Genomic DNA, 23,983 nt, shown 5'->3' on the forward strand with positions numbered 1-23,983 from the left:
GGGTGCAGACAGTGCAACCATGCAGCCGGGCCCCCCGACCCCCCTCTGGAAGAGCTTTTGCTAGCACCTACGCTCTAGCGCAAACTGCCGGTGGGCCTGCGGTAGATAATAGATCATATACCTAAGCATATAGGTTAAAAAAAAATTCTCTCTTTAGTGAAAATACTGTGACACAGATTTACGTTGTATTTTTGGTAACATTTTTATTGCATGTGCGTGTGCAACCACACAATCTCTACTATCTGGAAGTCAGAATCCATTTTTGTGCTTTAGAATTTAAAAAACAAATTATTAGGTTTAACATTTTAGCTTACAAGAAAGAAAAAAAAAAAACTGGGAATCCCTTCAGTACTTTCGAATTAGTATAATTATATTGGTCAATTTATTATTGCTATTTAGCAGAGAATGAATCTCTGAAGCAAACCAGTTTGGAAAATGTTACAAGCATCTTCCAATATTGACACTGCAGTTGCCAAAAATAACACCTACTTATAGCTGGTAATCCAGAACAGACTGGATTCATTTGGGTACACTTTATTGCAGACACTTATACTACTGTGTGTGCGTTTTATAGCTATGTGTATTAAGAAGCACAGGGATAAAAGTTACTATTACCATTGCCAAAGTCTGGAAGTGGAAGAGCACGTGCAACTCTATGTGGAATACTTGAGGTCACTTCCTTTTCTCTTACACATTATATATCCATACTGTATACACTGAACAAAAGCTGTGTACTCTTGCCAGCATATTAGTCATAGTCCTGATCTAGTTCCAGATATAAATACAGGCACTCTCTCAATACTCATAGTCATTTTACTTTGTTATCAAGTTTCAATCCAATTTCTGCCTCTTTTCAGCATGCAACATTTTTACCAGATTGTGATGCAAATTGACACCAGTGCAGGTCACTTATAGCAACCACTCAACCATTACATTTCTTTTCTAACACATAATAGGCTCCTCAAAAAAGCATGCTGATTAGTTGCTGCTGGTAAGTACACTGGGCTAAATCATCCTTTGACTTTTATTGCCTTTGCTGGTGAAATTGCGCCAATGTTCTGATGACACCCCATAATGTTACAAAGTGCAAAAACATGCACAAGGCCTTATTTTTTCCCCAAGGGTTCCTCCTGCCACTAAAAGGACTAACTGAATGCACTGGAAGTAGGTGGTCACATGTTTGTGACACCAACAGCCCCTTTCATACCCTTGCACATCATTCAGCAAGGAAGGATCACTGGAGGACACAAGGCACTCTGGAGGCTGTAGTTACCACCTGCTAAAAGAAGTTAAGTGGGGTAAACTGCAACTGTGACCGCTGTAGTCTATGCCCTGTCTGGTAGATGGGAAAAGCTGCACTGCACCCAGGTCTATCAGTGATTGGCATTGATCTTTCACACTTTGCCTCAATAAGGAGGCTCTTGAGAATGGAGCTAACAATGTTATACGTCTCACCTCATAGACAATAGGGTGATGACCCACCTACTTTATAGTCCTCTGTATCCCTTTAGTTAAGTAACAGAGTATTGGGGTTCAGTTCATGTTCCCCAATTTTAAATTTTATACTGGTAGAGTATGAGAGGAGAGAGTATGTAAATTTCATAATATCTTACAAACATCAGTTTTTTTAGAGGCTATGTCAGTTCATATGGGAAGATCATATAAAAGCTTGTTTGGCAAGAATTTTCATCTAAAGCTCATTGGTTATTATTTTCCTTGCACTTTACAGGGAATATCAGTTTCAGAAAGTCTGTTTGCTACAGTTGTGGCGTAAATACACACCATTCATTAAAGGTAGTGACAAAGCTGTCCCGTTTCACTTTGCAAAATAATTTGCGAAATGGCGGAAAGTTTGCAAAACGCATTGAAGTCAAAGGGCGTCAAAATGATTTTGACACCAGCAAAAAATTTTATACGCGCAACTATTTTGTCCAAATGCATCAAAGTCAATGGGTCTCCGAATAATTTTGACTTGCGGCAATTTTGAAGCAAATTTTTCGCCGGCAGAGCTCCAGAGTTCCCACAGCTATGGTGCTGCTTTCATATGTTTACTACACTCAGTATGAATTAATTGCTTATTGCTGCTTAGAGACATGGACATCTCAGTCTCTCTTGTGATCTAGGGTTGGATGCACTGTTATTCGTTGCTCTTGAGGATGTGCAGGATTTTAAAGAGCTGCAAAACTTAGAGTTTGGAAGAGGATTTTCCTACCAGCAACCTCTGAGCATTGTCCTGCCTGATTTGCCAAGTTTAATGCTAAAAGAAATGGTAGGTCATCGAGAAAGAGTCCACATTTGGATATATTTGGATATATATACTGTATATACAGAATATATATATATATATATATATATATATATATATATATATATATATATATATATATATATATATATATATATATATACATATGTATATATATATATAAAACACAAACTATAACTCCTAATACTTCTCTTCATGTATTTTGCAGGATACTGTTGCAGAAAGGAAATGCTGCAATGTCGTTTGCAAATGTTTAGGACAAGAAGGACCTCTAGGTTCACCAGGGACTCTAGGAGTGAAGGTTTGCTACACTAATAGCAGGTTCCGTTACCAGTAGAATTCTAGAACATAGAAAGACCCTCAAACACTCACAACATAACAACACACATAGTAATAGACAGTACTTTAATGCCAAGACTATGTGCAGTGTCTTTTCTTGTGGGCTTCTCAAGAACAGTTCTGGGGAAGATCCCTAATCAGTTTTTGGGAGCTCTTGACATGACCAAAATTAACTTTTAGTACAAAATTAATCAAGGGATTAATCCAGGGTGTCCACTAATACAAAAAGGTTACATTTGTAGGACGTGTCTTTTTTTCAACTTCATCTATTATATAACTTTGACCCTCTTTTCCCCCACACTGTTAGGTGCCCCAACTCCCTGTACAGAGTAGTGCAGAACAATATGGTTTTACTGAAATTTAATATAAGGTGGGGGCTTTTATTAAGAAAAAAAAATAAGTTCAGGGCCTCTTTGGGATCCCTGACAGTCCTTCATAATGTGAACTGAGCAATTTCATACACAAACAGGTATTACTCATTTTTATTAATTATAACAGGAACACAAAAATGACACCCAAGAAGCTAGGAGGTGCAACAGGGGTGGGGCAAGTTACAAAGTACAAAAAATATGGAGCAGACATCAGACTTTTTACAGTTTGCAGACTTTCTTGTGTAGTAATTTGCTTAATTTCCAACTAACTGGGAAGCTGACCAGCCCTTGTAGTGTGGTTACAGAAGTCACACTCCCCAAACCTTCACCACGTTAATGTATTTGGCTTTAGCTACTTTGTTTCAGTGTAATAAACCATATGTTGTATTCAGCCGGGCACATACAAAAGTCAGGGAAAAAATAGTTATGAGTATTTGTACGAGAACAGCATATTAAACTGCACATAAAGTGTAAAATCAATTTGCCATTTCCCACTTCAAGGCTTTATTATTCAATTCTCACAGTTTTAGCCAATTTATGGAGATTAGAAAAATCTTGCAGCAATTTTGTTTCTCCTGTTTTCTTTTGTTCAAAGTGATCTTTAAAATGTGCTAACATCTTATAGCTGAGGCTTGCTTTAGTGCAGACTGGTGTGTTTTGTTCAACCACCCAGCACACTCTTTTATCTTGAAGGCTGAATTTTTCGCCTGTCCAGGTCAAGATTTATTTTGTCCATGATTCCCTGAAAGAGTCTAGCTTCTGTTTCTTCTAGAGCTCATCTTGGCAATGTTTCTAGTAAATTCTCATGAGAAAAATCAGATGTAGGGCTGGTCATTTGGTTATAAATCAAATGAAGGCCAATTATATTTTTGACCACTTCACTTTTGGATAATGTACAGCCTTTGCTTTGAGCTTCTGAATATTTATCTTGATTAGAAAAAAGCTTCCTTGGCAGCAGTTCATGAGCCAACTCCCAAAGCATAAATGCTGACAATTAGTTCTCTATACAAATAATAGAATTTCTAGGTGGTATTAAATATCTCTTGATTTTAACTCAATACATTTTGCAACCTCACTGGGTGGAACTAAAAAGTTAAAAAGATAACCTTATGGCTAAATTGCTCCCACATTGCTCCCACATTAGTGTATAGTGTCATACAGGTTTCTGTCACAATGGATGGCACTTTTATTCATCCATCTATAGCCATAAATATAATAATATTAGCACACAGAACATTTTTTTAGTGCTGGTGGAGAGGTGCCCAAAAACAGGGCTGCCGCGTCATTTGATGCCACTTGAATTGAGAAGGGTATACTGGGGATGAGGAGCAATAAAATATGCATTAAATGCTCAAGTCCTGTTCCCAATAAAAATCTGTTCAATGGAGGTACCAGTATAATTCCCAACTGGAACTGCCACAAAAGTATATGGTATTCAGCTTAAATCACATGTAACCATAAAGCTACAGGAATGTGAAATAACATCACTACCATTAATAGCTGCAGAGGAGATATATTATTTTCAGTCAACACATTGTTCTGCATATTCGTTATTACAGTTCTTAGAAATAATGCTGAATCGTAGGTTAAAATTCTTGAACATTCTACACTTTGCATATTGCAAATGCCTCATAAATGTATCCTAATATAATTTACTTTACAGAGATGCTTATCTGTATGTATACATTTAGCACCAACTGGTTTATATAATGTATAGGTCTGAAAGTTAGGGCTCACCAGTAGAAACATGGGGTCCAGGTGCACATGCCCCAGACCTACATCATGTGGAGGTAATTCAAAGAATGTATGAATCATAGAGCACATGAACAGGCATAAAAACAAAGAGTCCTTTATTGAGAAAACGTTTTGAGTACCAGAATAGTCTTACACATTTCATGCTATACTGCACTTAATCAGAGGCTACGATTTAGTATGATTAAGTGCCCAATAGCATGAAGCACTTAAGGCTATTTTTGTAAATTGTACAGGATACGTTTTTGCGGTAAAGGACATTTCATTCACACCTGTTTGTGTGATCTGTGAGTGTCTGCCAAATATTCTTTGGAGTATGAATAATTTAACAGTCATGTACTGACACAGATGAATTGGCAGAAGGAAAATTTTAATAAGATGGACATGGACGTGTAAAGTGCAGACAAGCAGGCATAAAGACATATCATTTTTACCCACAATGGACATTGCAACTCCATGTTTGCACCTGCTGTTATTGGGGTGCAGTGATTTGTACTTGACTGTAAATGGTATGTTGGTGGGTGAAAATTGTATATGGCAATAGACCATTATTGAAGTACAAGAAAGGGTCTCATGGGGGATGATCTTAAAGCTGGCCACAGACGCAAAGATCCGATCATACGAATCAATGTACGATCAGACTTTCCCATCTCCCGACCTGCCACTAACCATTCAGATCAAAGTCTTACCATTCTGACCAAATAAAGTAGTTAAAGAACAGATCAGCCGATGTTCTGCCCCTGACAGCAATCGTAGGATAGACAAAGCTAGTGACAGCCTCCCACTGAAAATCGTACGATCGGCAATATACGCAGAGATATTAACCGCAGCTGCCAGAAATTTTCTAACCTGTCCAATCGACCAAACGACCGATCCTTGATTCGTACGATGAGATCTTTGCGTCTATGGCCAGCTTTAATTATTGCCTGCTGGTGTTTATTTAGTAGGCTCCAACAGCATATCTGGAGCCACACATGCATGCGTGTATAATTTGCAACTAGCCCCCTTCATCTGCCCTCTATCTCATGCAACCGCTAGCATATGTTACCACCATCTTTATCTAAATGATTACCCAGTGGAATCCACAGGGGGCCCAGTGAGGGGAGGGGCTTGGGTGCTATCCAAGGCCTTGGTGGTTAAGCCACTAAGACATTGTGCAGAACCAGCACAAGTAGCACAGTTTACTTTGCACTGCTTGGGGTCACATATTTGTACCCCTTACCACAGTAGTTCAGTATCTCTTTATAAATAACCTTTAGATTTAATAATACACTTTTGTCTGGATATTTAATGGACTAGTCTTTTGGCATCTTTCAGGGACAGCCTGGTATAAAGGGATCTCAAGGTCATCCTGGCGAAGAAGGTGGCCATGTAAGTACAGCTTCAATAAATCTGATATTACATATTTATACTGCAATGTGTATATTAATAGCAGAATGTGTAACTTCTTATTACTTCTTTTGCTTTTTGTGGCTTACACTGATTTTAGGGCCATGGTGTACAATTTGCATAAAGCTCTTATAATAAGATTGTAGCCACAGCATTAATACAGTACCTTCTTCTGACATACTTGGTTTTTTTAAGCAATATACAGTTTGTGCATCAGATCAGGTACTGTATTCATTCTGTGGCTGTAATCAAAGCAGCATTCTTTAGTTCATGTTTTTTATCTTCTGTTCTGTGTTTGCTCTTTTCTTCTGTCTTTTGCTTCTCTTTACCAGTTTAATTCACTTTTTCCTGTGAATTTCATTTCATATTTACTATATCGTAAAAGTGTCGTGTGATTTCAGGGTGAACGAGGATTCCGTGGGCTGAATGGCACAAGAGGTGATAGTGGATGTCCTGGTCGTAGGGGATTAAAGGCAAGGATCTGATTTACATAAATCTTGGGATCTTCTTGGGGATGGTCAGATATACGTACTTTGCTTTAATGACGACACACAAAAGCACACTTATGTTAATAGTTATTTAATGCCAAATTCATAGTTAGTTACATAGTTACATAGTTAAATTGGGTTGAAAAAAGACAAAGTCCATCAAGTTCAACCCCTCTAAATGAAAACCCAGCATCCATACACACACCCCTCTCTACTTTTAATTAAATTCTATATACCCATACCTATATTAACTATAGAGTTTAGTATCACAATAGCCTTTGATATTATGTCTGTCCAAAAAATCATCCAAGCCATTCTTAAAGGCATTAACTGAATCAGCCATCACAACATCACCCGGCAGTGCATTCCACAACCTCACTGTCCTGACTGTGAAGAACCCCCTACGTTGCTTCAAATGAAAGTTCTTCTCTTCTAGTCTAAAGGGATGGCCTCTGGTACGGTGATCCTCTTTATGGGTAAAAAGGTCCCCTGCTATTTGTCTATAATGTCCTCTAATGTACTTGTAAAGTGTAATCATGTCCCCTCGCAAGCGCCTTTTTTCCAGAGAAAACAACCCCAACCTTGACAGTCTACCCTCATAATTTAAGTCTTCTATCCCTCCATCTTATATGATAAGGGGTATTAACATAATAATAATAATTTTTGTGTTTTTGCTATTTAACTCTTCCATGTCATGCACATGTTTTTGTCATACTTGTGCTCATGCATATAGAAACTCAAACATAGTTTTTGTTTACAGACAAGATTATTATTTCAGTCCTGTCCATTCTGGTGATCGCTTTGGGAGTAGTGATCTTTACAGAGCTGTTTCTTTGTTGGGGGGATAGGGAACTCATTTTGAAAAAGAAACTTAAAATACCTATTGTATTTATAAATCATACTCTTTTTATTTTATTGCATGTGTTTGAACTTTTGTTTTTCCATTGCAGGGTACCAGAGGTATTCGTGGTGACAAGGTAAGTTGTTTCTCTGTTTTATAGCTTCCAGACCAAATTGCTTATCATCATCTGTCCTTCCACTATGACTGTGCCAAATTGGTACTATTTGACTTTCTCTAGATGTGATAATACTTTCCACCAAGTTTCCCTGATTGTCTGGCAGTTTATATGGGATGCAGTTAAATAGCACCCTGGGATCACTGATATCTTTGCTAGATGTAGGGCAAGTAGTAAACTATTCTCTTGATTTCCCCATATGCATGATCCCCAAAGTGCAATGACAAATAACTAACAACAAACTATGGTAAAATAACCATAGAAACTCTTCCAATAAAATGTTTGTATGCCATAGAAACCACAAAGAGACACAACTTGAATCAAGTTCAAGGGTGTTGAGCATTCTGACCCTCTTGTATTTGAATCAGAAAATATCTAGGGTTCAATCTCAGAATTATACAGTTCTGGAGTATTTGAGGATAATGCCCCTAGCAAATGTTGTGTTATATCCAAATTGGCTCTTTTGAGTTTGATAGGCCTGCAAACTATTGCAAGACGGTGTTAGACAAGGATCTGTGCCATGCAACACATATGAAAAGAAGCTTCCATTTCTTTACGAATATGTTTATTTGGGTAGTTAAAAAAAAACCACAACCTGCCTCTAGCCCCCCTCCCCCCAAATAACCTAATGGATCATGCTTATCCTAGAACTCCTACTCCTATCATGTACGAAAAGTGAATTGATTAATCAGCTGCAGTATAAAGATGGAGTCACACCATTCAGGAACTCCAGGGAAGCCACACTATAATGGCCATGCTTTTTTTGTTACACTGCAGCCCTTGTTGGAAAGAGAATCAAAATGAATCTAACATTGTCATACATTTACTAACAGAAGTACCACTTTACTACACACACACACACATATATATATATATATATATATATATATATATATATATATATATATATATATATATATATATATATATATATATATATACAGTATATAGCTCTAAGCCCCCAAAGTTAGAAAAAGAAAAGAAAACTCTTTATTATCACAAAACCACATTATACATTTCTAATGAAGATATTAAAGGAAACATGAATTAAACAAACTTAACCAAACTTAAACGAACTAGCAAAATTAACAGATAATAAAAAGAAGCCCTGTTCACTTTTAGGATAAACATGTATTTGGAAAGTAACAGCATCAACATTTTTCTTTTTTCATTTTTATATCGCCTTCTTTGCTTCTCTTTTAATTATGTTGGGGCCAGACAATTCCAGATGGTTGTACCATGTGTCCCCACATCTGTCCTGTCATTTCTATTCCTGATCAATCTGAGCTTCTTTGGAAGTCGCTGACATCATTTATCTGGACAGTTTGTTTTTTCCAAATTCAAATGAATTATTGTGTTTTATAAGGCAGTGAAAAGAAGCAGAGCTTAACATTTTTTGAAATCTGATTTAATAATTTGCTTGAACTCTGCAAATTAGTACATTTTTGTGTTATACATTCTAAAAATAATTATTTTCCACTTTTTCCCCCTGAAAAATTATTATTTCGTAGCAAATTTCCCCTACAGCAGTGATCCCCAACCAGTAGCTCATGAGCAACATGTTGCTCTCCAACCCCTTGGATGTTGCTCCCAGTGGCCTCAAAGCAGCTAATTTTTGAATTCCAGGCTTGGAGACAAGTTTTGGTTGTATAAAAACCAGGTGAACTGCCAAACAGAGCCTCAATGTAGGTTGAAAATCCACATAGGGGCTACCAAATGGCCAATCACAGCCCTTATTTGGCACCCCAAGAGAATTTTTCATGCTAGTGTTGCTCCCCAACTCCTTTTACTTCTGAAAGTTGCTCACAGGTTCAAAAGGTTGGGGATCCCTGCCCTACAGTGTAAGCATCTAGTGCATCTGGGTGTTACCCATTGTAAAAGCAAAGATCATTCTAAAGAAAACATAATGGCCTTTAACTAACAGTTTAATAGTGTATTTATGTATAATAGTCTACAACCTATTATTTCATATAGGAAATGCCTTTAATTACTAAATATATTGCCTAAGCTTAGTTAAAGGAGATCTAAACAGTAAAAAATAATATGGCTTGAAATGCTGTATTTCATATGCTACATTTAATGTCATAGCCTAAAGTTTCAGTATCTCTTTAACTCTTATGATGCAGGCCTTCAAAGGCCTATCATGAAAGAATTGATACAGTATATAAGTCCATAACTACGCTCAGTAACTGACAGCAGCACAGAGCATGTGTAGTGAATCAACAAAAAAAAGATGTTGAGCTACAGGGGCATCTTTGGAGACACAGATCTTCATTGCTAAAGGGCTGTGTTGCGTTGGATTGATACAGATGCCCAAAACAAAATGTGCACCATTCCATTCCTGCTTCTTGGTTAAGCTTTAGCTCTACATTTATGTTTTTTTCAGGCACTACTTTATATAGTAAAAACATTAAGCAAGACATAACAAAGAATAATTACCTAAAGTAACTGTTTGGTCTAAGTTTCTGATTTAATTTTCATTTGATCATTTATGCAGGGCGATGATGGAGAATTTGGCACTGACGGTGTGCCTGGAGAGCAGGTAAAGTAATGTTATATTGCGTTTCAAGGTTACACATTTGGTCAAAAGAAAGAGTCAAAGAAAATAAAAAATTGAGGTTGATCTTATTGGTGTGAACTCTTATTTTTGCATTTGTTATTGCCTGGACAGGATTATCTTTCACGTAAGTCAATTTTCTAGTTCATAACTTTAACATGATGTAGATAATGGTATTCTAAGACAAAATGCAATTAGTGTTCAATTTTATTTCTATTTTATTTTATATCTATAGTAATAAGTCAAAACAATTGGACTTGCTGAAGTTTCTTTTTCCTTAAAAATGTTTCACTAGTCATCCGACTGGCTTTCTCACTTCAGAATAACCTGTACAAAAATATTTCTGGTTATATACTCAGGAATCTTACTCCAATTAGCATAGACTGTTTGGTAAAACAAGCATGGGGTCAGAGACCTCATGGAGGCAAGGTGTATTAGCATGATAGGAACTATGAACAGCATTGTTTTCCATTTTCACGTGGCCTCTTTGACCCCTCTTTTAAACCAATCCTCCTACCTGTCCAGAATGTGAACTTGGCAGTCTTCAAAATAAATTTGAATAAATTCGCTACCATGACTACCAGTGTGTTATCTTGCAAATCTTCACATGTAAACTTGGGGGCACATTTACTAAGGGTCGAATATCGAGGGTTAATTAAACCTCGAAATTCGGCCATTGAAGTAAAATCCTTCGACTTCGAATATCAAAGTCGAAGGATTTACCGAATCGAACGATTAAATCATTCGAATCGAACGATTCGAAGGAATTCAATCCATCGATCAAACGATTTCCCTTCGATCAGAAATTGCTTAGAAAGCTTATGGGGAAGGTCCCCATAGACTAACATTGGTGCTCGGTAGGTTTTAGGTGGCAAAGAAGTTAGTCAACGCTTTTTTTAAAGCGACAGTACTTCGACTATCGAATGGTCGAACAGTCGAACGATTTTTAGTTCGAATCGTTCGATTCAAAGTCGTAGTCGAAGGTCGAAGTAGCCAATTTGATGGTCGAAATAGCCAAAAAAAAACTTGAAGCTTTTTTCATTCTAATCCTTCACTCGAGCTTAGTAAATGTGCCCCTTGGTGTTGTGGTCCACTGTGTTAATGCATTCAGTGAAAGTCTGTACCTTTTCTGTGTGTATCGTAACCCAAGTGTCATCCTCATATCTGAAATACACTTATTCTATTTTATTGTTTTGTAATTTTTTTGTTTTGTGGCGCTACAGTTTTGACTTTCAATGGTTCTCTGGTTGCTGTGGTCCCACTTACCCTAGTAACAAATAAGCAGTTTTGTCAGAATGGCAGACAAATAATAGGCATCATCTATAGGAAGATAAGTAATAACAATAAAGCTGACACCTGTGAATAATTTTGTTGCCAAGGTCAGATAACATTTTTAATTGCATGCTGTAATGTTGCAGAACAGAACGACAAATGAAAGAAATGCTATTTAAAAACATGAAAATGAGTTGGAAAGTTGCTAATAATAAGCCAATCAATAATATTCTAAAAGTTAATTATAAGTCTGTCTCCCTCTATCAATTTAGGGTGAACCAGGAAGGCGTGGAGCATCAGGAGAAAGTGGAAGCATCGGAGCTCAGGTAGAATGATAACCTTATTTAATGAGCTTAATGAGGTATACTTAATCAACAAAAGGTATGCAAGTAATGTATTAATCTTTGGTTAGAATTAGAGTTTTATTTCTTTTTATGACAGGGCAGAAAAGGTCCTCGTGGGGAACCTGGAGATAAAGGGGAAACTGGACTGAGGGGAGATCCTGTAAGTATACACTAGTTTTATGGGGTAATGTACTAAATAGAACCAAGCTAATAAGATATTTGCATTCAAACTGGTGACCATTCAGTACAACCTGCTGTTTGGGAGCTATTACCTTACTCCTTTGTTTTACATAAATCCAAGTCTAATCTGCGATTAACAGAGTGAAATTGTGAATTCTTATGTAGCGCTATAGTAAACTGACTTGTGCTAGGGCAGTTTAAGCTACTTTCCTTGGTGGGCTGAGACCACCGATGAGCTCTCTTTCTCAGGGGTAAGCCCTCGCAACGGTGTGGAGTCAAGGGTGTAGTGTAACTGTAACCTGGTGCGATAGCACAATGATGGGCGCCAGTAGTTCTTTAAAAGTTGAACAAACAACAGTATTTATTGAACAATAGCACATAGATCCTTTAGCACATTGATCCACAATGGAGTATAGAACATACACAGCAGCATAAAGGAAGCATATACTCACAGCATGTATAGGCTGAATCCCCACAGGCTAGGGAATATACAGCAGAGAGTAAGTTGACAGCATGTGATGGGTATTGCCCAGTTTTCAGGATATCTTCCAGTGGCAGACTAGGGGAACTCCTGACATCCCTATCTCAACACTTGGTTCCTTACTCTGGGTCAGTAATATCCTGGGATCTTAATCCCTCTAATCTCCTCGGCGGAGCCTTGAGCTGCTCAACTAAATAACCTCTCTATCACTCCTAGAGCGATCTATAAACGAGTATAGCTGTCTAATTACTAGGGCCAAGGCGCCTAGGGTCAGCACTATCCATTCCCTTCCAGCCTGCTTGGTTGGGCTAAAGCAATGGACCCAGAGCACATGGTTCCTAAACCTTTTATACTCTGACACAGTGCCATCTGGTGTACACTGTGTGAACTGCAGGGGTTACATAAGCACAAGGTCCCCATAAGGACCCACTGAGGTGTCCATATTACTAGGGATGTGCCTGTCTGTAAAGTGTAAGGGTGTCTAAGATTTTCACATCCCTACACTTACATACAGTATACTGTTTGAAATGTGCAGACTTCCCATTTGTAAAATAAGGGTAACTGCCTTTTATATTCACCAGAATTTTACAATAATTCCTAGGAAATTACAAAAAGTGCACTACAACATTCCCAGAGAGATACTCTTATCATACCTGACATGTGCATAATGGGCGCTACCATATTTAATTTTGAAAGTAAAGTTATTCTGCAGCACTTTACATTAGGGATCAGACAAACATAAATAACAGCAGGAGGGTTATTTTTGCCACTACTAACTAGTTAGTCAAAGCAGGAGTGGAGACACAGATTATGGGGCAATGAATGGTTCAAGATGTTTTCCTGGAGCATTTTAAGTCTATTTTCCATTATATTTGTCAAATGGCACAAAGTACACCCTGACCTCCCTTCTTTGTACACAACAATGTCAGGAACAACAATTTCTACATTCGGTGGGGGGGAAACCTCAGAAAAATTTAACTTTTACAAGTATTTGCAATTCCATCATTCAGCAGTTTTTATCTGATGTATTTAATACAGACAGCTGAAATCCCGTGTGTCTGTTTACAATGTATGACATTTCTGAACTGTCATTTTTAGGGTGAGCCTGGAACTGATAGTAACATTCAGGGACCTAAAGGACTAAAAGGAAACTCAGGACGTCAGGTAAATTTCATAACTTTTATTTAAATTCCTGTCTCTAGTATAACAATATTGCTTTAGTTCTGTGGATAGGTAACACCTGTAAACGCTGTGCAGACTGGCAACAATATATATGTATATATATATATATATATATATATATATATATATATATATATATATATATATATATATATATATATATATATATATATATATATATATATAGTAATAAACTTGAGGCAGCCATTCCAGCAGCAATTCAAAATGAAATAAATGTTTTTGAATTTCTGCCTCAATTTTATAACTAGATGGTTTGATAGTGGATAGTGGCTGGACTGTGGAGGTATAGAGCACCCAGATGACACAGATGAAACAAATGAGGGGTGAGTGTGGAGAGTTTTATATAATGAATAGTTGTAGGACCAACTACAAACCAGTAGAAATGGGGCACTTTCCATTTTAATGCTTGCTAGGTCCCGCAGAATCAGTTATCTGCCATCTACAGCAATTTCCCGTGACATTTTTCAAGTACACAATATGTATGAATCTGTTCAGGTAATACTACTAGTTGCTCTTTACTAATACAGGTATGGGACCTGTTTTCCAGAATGCTTGGGGCCTGGGGTTTTCCCGGAGAATGTATCTTTCTGGAGTTTGGATCTTCATATCTTATGTGTACTAGAAAATAATTTAAACATATAGCCTCAGTTTTTTGATTGATGATGTTGTAAAGGCTTTTCCCACACCGACTTTTATCTAGCGCATTTCTTGATAAATGAGTTACATTTGTGGATTGGAATTAGGTCGACTTTATTTTAATAAAAAATATCAGATACATTTGAGTTTTAATAAACACCCCCCCCCAAATAAACACAATAGGATGGTTTGACTCCAGTAAGGATTAATTATATCTTGTTCCAAAATAAGTGCAAGGTACTGGTTTATTATTACAGAGAAAAAGGAAATCATTTTTAAAAATTAGAATTATCAAATGTAGTCTATGGGAAATGGTCATCCTGATATTTGGAGCTTTCTGAGTAAAAGATTTCCAGATAATGGATCCCATACCTGTATAGGATTAAGAATTTGGTGTGAAAAAATGCCTAAACTGTAGAAATGTTACTGTCCTGTTGCTGACCCTGATGTATCATTTTTTCCCCTCCTCTCCTGGCAAAGAGGCTAAATATTGTTCTGCAAGGGACATGTTGAAATAAGTTTAATTCCAAGGTTTGGGCATTTATTACTTTTAATGCTACAAATTACCTCCACCCAAATGCATAGGAAAATGACTGTAAGCAAGGGAGGGTTCATTCATTCATTTATTTCATTAATTTATGCCCCCATTGGTGGCCGTATTAAATCTGGTCCAGCAGTAGAAAAATGCTGTGACTTGATTGAACATCTCTCTCTGAGAATCAGTCGGTGTGTGACCAACATAATGCATCAAAACTCTCCACTGCATTTTGCAATTCTTTTTTTTTTATCTAGAATACTTACCAGCAACAGAGTAGTTATATTTGAGTAGTGTCTGGCTTGATGTTATGCTTGGATCAGGATGGTCATACTGAATGATCACTCTGAAAGGAAACTGGATGTTTAAGCTTATCAGGCTTAACCCAGAAATGCCAGATGTGCATTTTCTTGTGGGCAAACCTGGGGCCTGTTCAAAGGAGATGGAAAGGCCTATTTAATTGGGGGTGCCAAAAGTTAGGCACCCCAAGTGATTATATATACTTACCTCACACCTCAGGTCGGTGCTCCTATCAGCATAAAATTGTACCGATCCTGGGGTTTTTCAAGCACAATGGAGCGATCAGCATTCCTTCTTCTTCAAATTTTCCGGGGCAAACGCATGCGTAGTAGAACGAAATAGCTTCTTTGCTAAAATTCAGCTTTTTGCACTACTGCACATGCACACCCACGAGAATAAAGAACAAGGAGGAAGATGATCACTCCGTGGTGCTCGCTGGAAGAACCCCAAGCCGGTGCAGTTTTCTGCTGGGTGTAATGTAAGTACATACAATCACTTGGGGTGCCTAACTTTTGGCACCCCCAAATAAATACAAACTTTCCTTATGGACTGACTTGGTCAGATATGGTGAGCCACTAAATGTTAAGTGTTCTTGTGAAATCCGTACAGGTCAAAACAATGGTTCTCTATTGAAAGAAATGTCCCATGGTGCGTGAACATTCTTGTTATTGTAATAGAAAGTTAATTTGTCCAGTAAACCCATGCCAAAGCATTATGAATATCAAATTCAATTATTTTTTTCACAGGGAGAGACGGGAAGAGATGGCGTGCAAGGAGAACGAGGAGATAACGGACCTAATGTAAACTTTGAACTGTTGGGTTTTTTTGGACTGCAAATGTACAAATGTAAACTTTTAACCTAGATTTTAAAAATAGGGAACTAGCGCTATAATTAAAGGGGCAGCATAAACTTTTATACATCTTTTTCAACAGGAGCAAAATAAATATGATTCCTGCAAACAATGCTTAATTCCTATTATTTTAATTAAAAAAATAGCTTTTATTAACAAGCTAGCATGGATATTTGTTTTGCTTCCATACTTGCTAACGCCCCAATAAGAGCATTTGCTTAGTTAGAGATACAGAGTTCTGTATAAACAACCTTGTTTGTGCACTGATAATCTACTTAAAATCGAATTGTCTATCTATATACCTTGTAAGCGTTGGGGCAGACGGGCAGATTCGACTGCGCTAATGCACTTGCGGCGCTTCGATTTTTCAAAGTCGCCTGAAGTTGCATCACAAGGAAACTTTGGGCGACTTCAGAAATCGAAGCACCGCTAGTGCATCAGGTGATTCTTCATTCAAGCAGGCTGAAGGCAGACGGAATGCAGTTCGGGGAGATTGTTGCCCCGCAGAAGAGGCGATTAGTCGACAGGCAACTAAATCTCCCCGAATCTGCCCGTCTGCCCCAACCCTTAGACATTAGAAAACAAGGAGCAGCTTGAGACATAACATAGATGTTTATTTTGCTTAATTATAGCAATAAGTAAAATGTATGTTCAGTACTAGCCCAATTCAGTGAACTCAGAAGGGGAATTCAGTAAATTCAGAAGGGGAAATAATTTGAAGAAGACCTGTTCTCAGTATACTGTATACTGTAAGATGAAAACACATCTTAGGGAAATTCACAAAATACATTGTAATGGTTTGCACATATTAAAAACCAGGAATATATGGCACTCATGATTTGCAGGTGTTAACACAAGAATATAGACATTTCAGGGGCTTCCCATCCCCTTCTCAATATACTGTATATTGAGACCTAGTAAAAAGTTGGCGGAAGGCCCCAGAAACATCTGTTATCAGAAAGCTTCCTATTATTTATTTACTTTGTTTTTTTCTGCCACTTACTGTATAAAGATAGAGCTGACAAGGGACAGACATATCAGAAGCAACTGTCAAAGATAAAGGATCCAGGTGGAATACTGCAGTAGAGTCCTTCTATTTTTTAAAAAAAAATGTGCTACTCGACTTTTCTCAAAACTTGAGAAGTGCCAGGACACAAATATCTAATATAGTTTTTTTTTCATTTACTTTATCCACAGGGTCCCCAAGGCCGAAGAGGGCCTCCTGGTATAAAGGTCAGCAGTTATTAATCAACATATGTTTCAAAGTTTGTAGTTGAAAAGGAGAAATATATATCATGCCTTTAGTAAAAAGCTTCAATTTTGAAAGCTTTTCCTGTTATTTTTATTACTTTACATCCTTGGAGTGAGTTTTTCACATTAAGTCCATTTGCCATAACAATTGTGTGGGCACGTTTTATTGAGCTTTGTTTGGCAGCAGTCACCATGTAGGATTTGAGAAGGTTCAGTACTACAAAAGATTCAGTACAGCAGGAATCCTTCTTATGAAGAGAGTAATGCTTGCCAGCTGCCATTAATCCCATCTCTGGAAATGTGAAGGTGATTTCCTGGAATGCATATTTTAGCATTTTGGAACATCAGCCTTCATTCATATTTATGAAACTTTCAAACTCGTTTATGTATTTTATATCTCAAGTGACAACCGGTTGTGACCTATTTAGCACATAATATCTATATATACTAATTACCCCCATTGTGGTGGGGTATAGGGTGATAGCTCTTAGGTCCAACTCATGCCTTGGGTGGGGTTATCTTTCAATGAGAAGTGTTGTTCCCTATTTCATTTCCCAATCCACCTGGTAGGGGAGAATTTGTAAAGTGTCAATGCAGACGTCAACTCTTAACTATAGCTGGGACACCAGGGGTTTGTAGCCAGTGGAGTATCCTATTCCTAAATCAACTACCAGTAGGGAACATGGAAAAAATTAAAGGTACAGTACCAAAATGTATTTACTACTGTATACCCATACCTGTTCATACTTATAAGTCTGGGTTCCCTTTGATAAGCTTCTTTGAAATTAGGTACAACTCTCGAATTAATTATATAGGAGAACCTTGCCTATTAGCCAACTCAACTAGAACATGCCCCTCGTGTGTGTGTTTTTACGCCATGCGACATCAGGTTTGCTGCCGTTATTTTACACTGCTTCAGACCTTTGTAAGTAAATTCTCAAAGAACTCAAAGTGCTCAAAGAAAAAGCTCATTAAAAAATTATGTTTTTACATAATTTTTTTTACAGAACAATGCCTGGAGATGTGTGGCGAATTATTCCACTGTTTTTTACAATACATAATAAATATGCTCCTAAATGTGCTTCAGTTTCCAGTAGCAAATTATCTGCCCTTAAAAATCAGAACCCTAAGTTTTCCGACATTGCCTGCAGTTGGAAACTTCGGGCGACTTCAGAAAACCGAAGAGATCCAAGGGGATACAGGGAGAGATTTGGGAGATTACTCGCTTTAAGAAGAGGAGATTTGTCGCTGGGTGACTAATCTCCCCAGAACGTTATGTGTGCCACCACCCTAAAACTAAATTAAACCCAATGATTTTCATCTTTTCAGAATTCAAAAGGGTAACTTTGTCATCTGTCTAGGGTTGTCATCCATCCAGTTTTGATCTGGACAGCCCTGTTTTCAGAAGGGCTGCCCGAGTTTGAACTGCCTGGTTTTCCAAATTAGAAAAACTGAGCAGGATTCCCCTAGATTGACACGACCTGACAATCGCCAATCTCCACATCATCGCCCCACCCCTCAACACCATCACACTGCCCGTGATGTCACAGTTACGCCCACTGTGACGTCAGCTCCTGCCCCTGTCCGAAAGGGGGATGGGGAAAAGTTGGCAACCCTACATCTGTCTAAATTAATTGCTATGGACTACATTAACAGTTATTTAACACAGATCCCATTTTACCTTTTTGTATAAGCAGAGCTAAATGCATTACAAGGTGTAGGAAACAAATAGGATTGTAGAGCAAAATCATGTCTGAACATGAGGCCTACAAAACAAAGCATGCAATGTTAGCAAATTGTAGGTTGGCCAACATACTCTAACATTTTGTTGTCACTGTTGAATTTGCGTCATATATTTAAGTGAAGAATTGTGTTACAAATGGAGTTTTTTTGCCACTGACAGGGAGCACAAGGAATTCCTGGAGAGCCAGGGAACAAAGGTGATAATGGAATTCAAGGCATGCAGGTAAGACATTGTGAACTCGTGTTTTGAGTGTTTGTATGCATTGACATATACTATACCTTATTTTTAGGGATTTCTATAGGTAAGCATTACGTTTGCATTCCTTGCTGACAGGTGAATCAGTGTACAATTGGGGACACTATTCAGAATAACATAATGTAAGAGAAAAACCAGTAGTTATTCTGTGCTATGCTAGTAATATAGTAGGGAAAAACCTAATGCTATGCTTCCATGATGTCTTCCGTGTCTGAGAACAGTTTCATTAAAAAGTCATTAGTTGGTAAAACCCCTGCCATTTTCCTGATAATTGGGCACATTTCATTTACATTTATGAATGAGTTTACTAGGGATGCACCAAATCCACTATTTGGGATACAGCCAAATCCCTGAATCCCTCGTGAAAGATTTGGCCGAATACCGAACGGAATCCAAACCCTGATTTGCATATGCAAATTAGGGTCGGGAAAGGAAAAAGTGGCAACATTTTTTTACTTCCTTGTTTGCAGAAAAGGCACGGGATTTCCCTTCCCTCCCCTAATTTACATATGCAAATTAGGATTTGGTTCGGCCAGGCACAAGGATTCGGCTGAATCCTGCTGAAAACAGCTGAATCCTGGCTGAATCCCAAACTAAATCCTCAATTCAGTACTAACTCATGTCAGTAACATTTAATAGAAGTTAATTGTACTGATTCACAGCATATATTGTACCTCTAAAACCTATACTGAGAATAAACAAGTTGTTGAAAGTATTTGATCAACCCAGACCAATACTTGCATGGAAATGGCAATTTTAGACCAGGTATCCAATGATTTTTTTTATATACCTAATAGTTACACCGATGATGTAAGTGAATAATAATAGACTATCAACTTTAATACTTTTCTAGGGTTCCCAAGGCATGCCTGGACCACCAGGTCCACAGGGACTACAGGGGTTGCCTGGACGTCAGGTAAATACACATGTACTAAACAATAAAGTGAGTGTAGCCCATTTGCACGCAATTTGAATGAAAACTACCATCATTCATGTATGTATGATTTATTTATATAGCGTTACTTGAGTCCGCAGCACTATACAGCAGAACAATAGATTAATAAAACAAAAAGGGGTAATTGCAATAACAAATAAGTACAACATACAATAAAATAAATACACAGAACAATAACAATAAAGATTGAGCTAAGTGTCAAGGAGACAAGAGAATGGAGGTACTTGCCCATAGAGCTTACAGTCTAAATGGGAGGGTAACTTACAGACACACATAAGGTTGTATTAAGCGCTGCAGGTTACAGTGTTCCAAGAGGTAATCTTTAAGCTTAGTTCTGCCCCTTTAAATGTTTCAGCCTCTGCTTTTCCATATTATGTTAATTATATGTCTCTTGACTAGTCTTTCACACATTAGAGAGACTTATGATTGTCTGGTTTTGTGTCAATTCTTTTATTCTGCTGGTTACAATTCTGTTCCAGGGAGATGTAGGTGCCCCTGGTGCATCAGGTTCTGTTGGCAAACCTGGAGCTCTAGGACCAAAGGTAGGTTTTCATATATTATATGGGGCCCTAAAAAGATGTTTTGTGGTATCTACCCTTTAACAGTATGATTAACACTGAATGAGCTTTCAGAACAAACTGGAAATTATATCTTTGGTGAGCAAAACTGATATTTTATGTTACCTATTCCACAAATGAAAAAAGGAACGTTTAAAAAAAATTCAGTAATTTTGATGTTTTTTTTGTATCATGCTAATATTTGGCGGTTTTTTTTCAACGTAGGGAGAAAATGGAGCAAATGGCGAAAAAGGTGAACCAGGCATTCCAGGTCGCAGAGGTTTGCCAGTATGTATAAGTTAAAATATGTGTCTTCATGTTGTATTTGTGGTTATACTGAGCTCATGCTAATGTATAAACAAACATGTGATAATTATTATGTATTGTTTTAAAAGGGCCATATTTGGGGTGAATGTTTATACAAAAAGTCATATACCTGTATAACCAGGGCCGCCATCAGGGGGGGACAGGGGGGACAAGCGTACCGGGCCCGGGCATGAAGGGGGGCCCGGCAGCGCTGCATTTTTTTGAAGATCCGGGCCCCCCTTACGAGCGCCCGAGCCGTACGTCTTGCCTCTTCAGTGCCGAATGCGGAAGTGCCGAAAAGCCAAAGCCGATGCGACGAAAAGACCCGAAGTCACGGAAAAAGCCGAAGTCCCGAAGTCACGAAGCGCCGAAAAGACCCGAAGTCACGAAAACAGCCGAAGCCGAAGTCCTGAAGCAGCGCAAAGACCCGAAGTCACGAAAACAGCCGAAGCCGAAGTCCTGAAGCGGTGAAAAGACCCGAAGTCACGAAAGGAGGCGAAGTTGAAGTACTGAAGCCATGAGTTCAATCCTACTGAACACCAGTTTGTGTTTTTTTTTTTTTTAATCCCCTGGCCACCAATGTATTATTTTAATATTCTATAGGCCCCTGCCACCAATCTTTTTTTTAAAACTTTTGTTTTTGGGGCCCCAAATTGTTTTTTAACTCGTAAGGGGCCCCTTGCCACCATTGTTTTTTTTTGGGTTTTTTTTTTAAAAAAAAAATTAATTTTCTTTTTGGTGGCCCCAAATTTTTTTAACTTGTAAGGGGGCCCCTGCCACCAGTTTTTTTTTTTTTTCAAAAAGAAATTATTTTTTTTTAAAAAATTTTTTGGGGCCCCAATTTGTTTTTAACTTGTAAGGGGGCCCCTGCCACCATTTTTTTTTTTTCAAAAAATTTTTTTTTTCTCCAAATTTTTTTTTTGGGGCCCCAATTTGTTTTTAACTTATAAGGGGGCCCCTGCCGCCAATGTTTTTTTTTTTTTTCAAAAAAAAATTAATTTTTTTTCAAATTTTTTTTTGGGGCCCCAATTTGTTTTTAACTTATAAGGGGGCCCCTGCCGCCAATGTTTTTTTTTTTTTTTCAAAAAAAAATTAATTTTTTTTCAAATTTTTTTTTGGGGCCCCAATTTGTTTTTAACTTAGAAGGGGGCCCCTGCCACCAATGTTTGTTTATTTTTTAGTTTTTTACATTTTTTTTTGTTGGGGCCCCAAGTTTTTTTTAACAGGGGGCCCCTGCCACCAATGTTTTTAAAAAAAAGAAAATTTTAATTTTTTTTTTTTGGGGCCCCAATTTTTTTTATAAGGGGGCCCTGACCATCAATAGCTTTTTACAACTTGTGTGGGGGGGGGGGGTTACTTTTTTAGCGCTGATGTCTGTGTGGTCTTTTAACTGCGATGTGGGCGGGATATGGGGCGGAGCTTAGTCGTCAGTGTGGGCGGGGCCCAGGGGGCCCCAAAAATTTTGTTGTACGGGGCCCCGTGATTTCTAATGGCGGCCCTGTGTATAACTGCCGATTCATGTGTGGGGCATCAGTTTGGCTAAGATAACCAATGTTACACTGACGCTGATTGACCCAAAACAGAAAACCAATGGCACCCCTAACAGTTTTAAATGGGAGTATTGCTCCCAGGACACTAAGGTGTTATGCAGTATAATAGGCAGCCTAGTTATAGTCTATTAGTCCATAGCTATGCCCTTATTATTGTATTTTGGTTAAAGGGGTACTCAATAATTAATAAAAAAATCCAGTGGTGTTAAATGTATTTGTAAATGCTTTAGCAATTGAAAGCAGTATTTGTTTATCCCATTTTGCTTTGCTGCTTCCGAATCTTTTCAAAAAAAGTTAGATATCCTCCAGTAAATGCCTTACATGCTTTGTCACTGGTATCTTAATCTGTTGGCTTCCGCTGCATTGTTTCAATAGTCAGAGCAAGTAGTACAGAGAATAGAAAGGGACAGACAGATACTGCTTTCAACAGCAATTACTTTTAGTAATAATTATGAAACCATTAATCAATACATGGCGCAAGGTTGTTTAGCATTACATATTTTTTTGTTATCCCCCAAAAATTCATGGGTGGCGATTCCCACAATGGGTTGCATTGCTTGCGTTTCTGCTGTGCTTTGTTTATTGTCTTATAAGACATTTAAAAATGTATAATTTGCTTTCCTGCTTAAAGCAGGATATTCTGGTTCTTAAATGCCTGGTATCAAAATACTAATTCATTTAGTAAATTGATGGGAGGATTGATCAGTGATCAGCCTTATTGTTCAGTTATTGACCTCATTTTGCTTTGTATAGGGCATGGATGGTCCTGATGGATACGGTCCGCCAGGCTTAAAGGGAGAGAAGGTATGTCTCAGCTATTATGTTTTTCTCTTGCTGTTGCCAGGCACCAAGTAACCAATTTTATTTCAACTTCCTTAATATGTTTGGATTTATTTCTACTTTCCAGATCATTTCCTTATTTACTCGATGTACTCTAGATCTATGGCACACACATAATATTTTGCAAGTTCTTCTCCAATGTTTTTAGAAACTCTGATTATGAGTGCACATAAAGTTTATTCTTTTTCAGTCTCAGTAAAAAGCTCTCATTTAAGTCCAATGAAAATATCACAGCCTGCCAAGTATTCTACTTTCTACTAGAGAAACGAATTCATTCTAATGCCATAACAATCAATGCTCTCTAACCATGTGGAATATAAACGATCAAACCTGAAATAAATGTATTATGTTTGGTAATAGTAATAGTTTAAGTACAATTCAAAATTTTACCTTTCAGGGTCATATAGGATTTCCCGGGGATCCTGGGCCTCAGGTAGGTATTGTTTTCAGTTCTTGATTGCTGTGAGAATGTATTAAACCCCGAGGGCTAAAAAGCCAGAATATAAAAAACACAGCATCTCAAACCTGTTGAGGTCGCATAAAAG

General features: G+C 37.8%; 1 protein-coding gene across 1 annotated transcript in view; it reads left to right on the top strand.

Annotated features, from left to right (window-relative positions):
• Positions 1–23,983, top strand: part of col6a5.L (collagen type VI alpha 5 chain L homeolog) — a 110,454-nt gene that overhangs the window by 60,777 nt on the left and 25,694 nt on the right. The window contains exons 14-30 of the mRNA XM_041566038.1: positions 2,124–2,269; positions 2,475–2,567; positions 6,046–6,099; positions 6,519–6,590; positions 7,556–7,582; positions 10,119–10,163; positions 11,723–11,776; positions 11,892–11,954; positions 13,554–13,619; positions 15,876–15,929; positions 17,178–17,213; positions 19,135–19,197; positions 20,084–20,146; positions 20,665–20,727; positions 20,968–21,030; positions 23,352–23,402; positions 23,836–23,871. Of these exons, the coding sequence (XP_041421972.1) occupies positions 2,124–2,269; positions 2,475–2,567; positions 6,046–6,099; positions 6,519–6,590; positions 7,556–7,582; positions 10,119–10,163; positions 11,723–11,776; positions 11,892–11,954; positions 13,554–13,619; positions 15,876–15,929; positions 17,178–17,213; positions 19,135–19,197; positions 20,084–20,146; positions 20,665–20,727; positions 20,968–21,030; positions 23,352–23,402; positions 23,836–23,871 (1,049 nt within the window). The remainder of the gene's footprint in view (positions 1–2,123; positions 2,270–2,474; positions 2,568–6,045; positions 6,100–6,518; positions 6,591–7,555; positions 7,583–10,118; positions 10,164–11,722; positions 11,777–11,891; positions 11,955–13,553; positions 13,620–15,875; positions 15,930–17,177; positions 17,214–19,134; positions 19,198–20,083; positions 20,147–20,664; positions 20,728–20,967; positions 21,031–23,351; positions 23,403–23,835; positions 23,872–23,983) is intronic.

The sequence above is a fragment of the Xenopus laevis genome, chromosome 6L, assembly GCF_017654675.1.
Source record: "Xenopus laevis strain J_2021 chromosome 6L, Xenopus_laevis_v10.1, whole genome shotgun sequence".
Classification (NCBI taxonomy): domain Eukaryota; kingdom Metazoa; phylum Chordata; class Amphibia; order Anura; family Pipidae; genus Xenopus; species Xenopus laevis.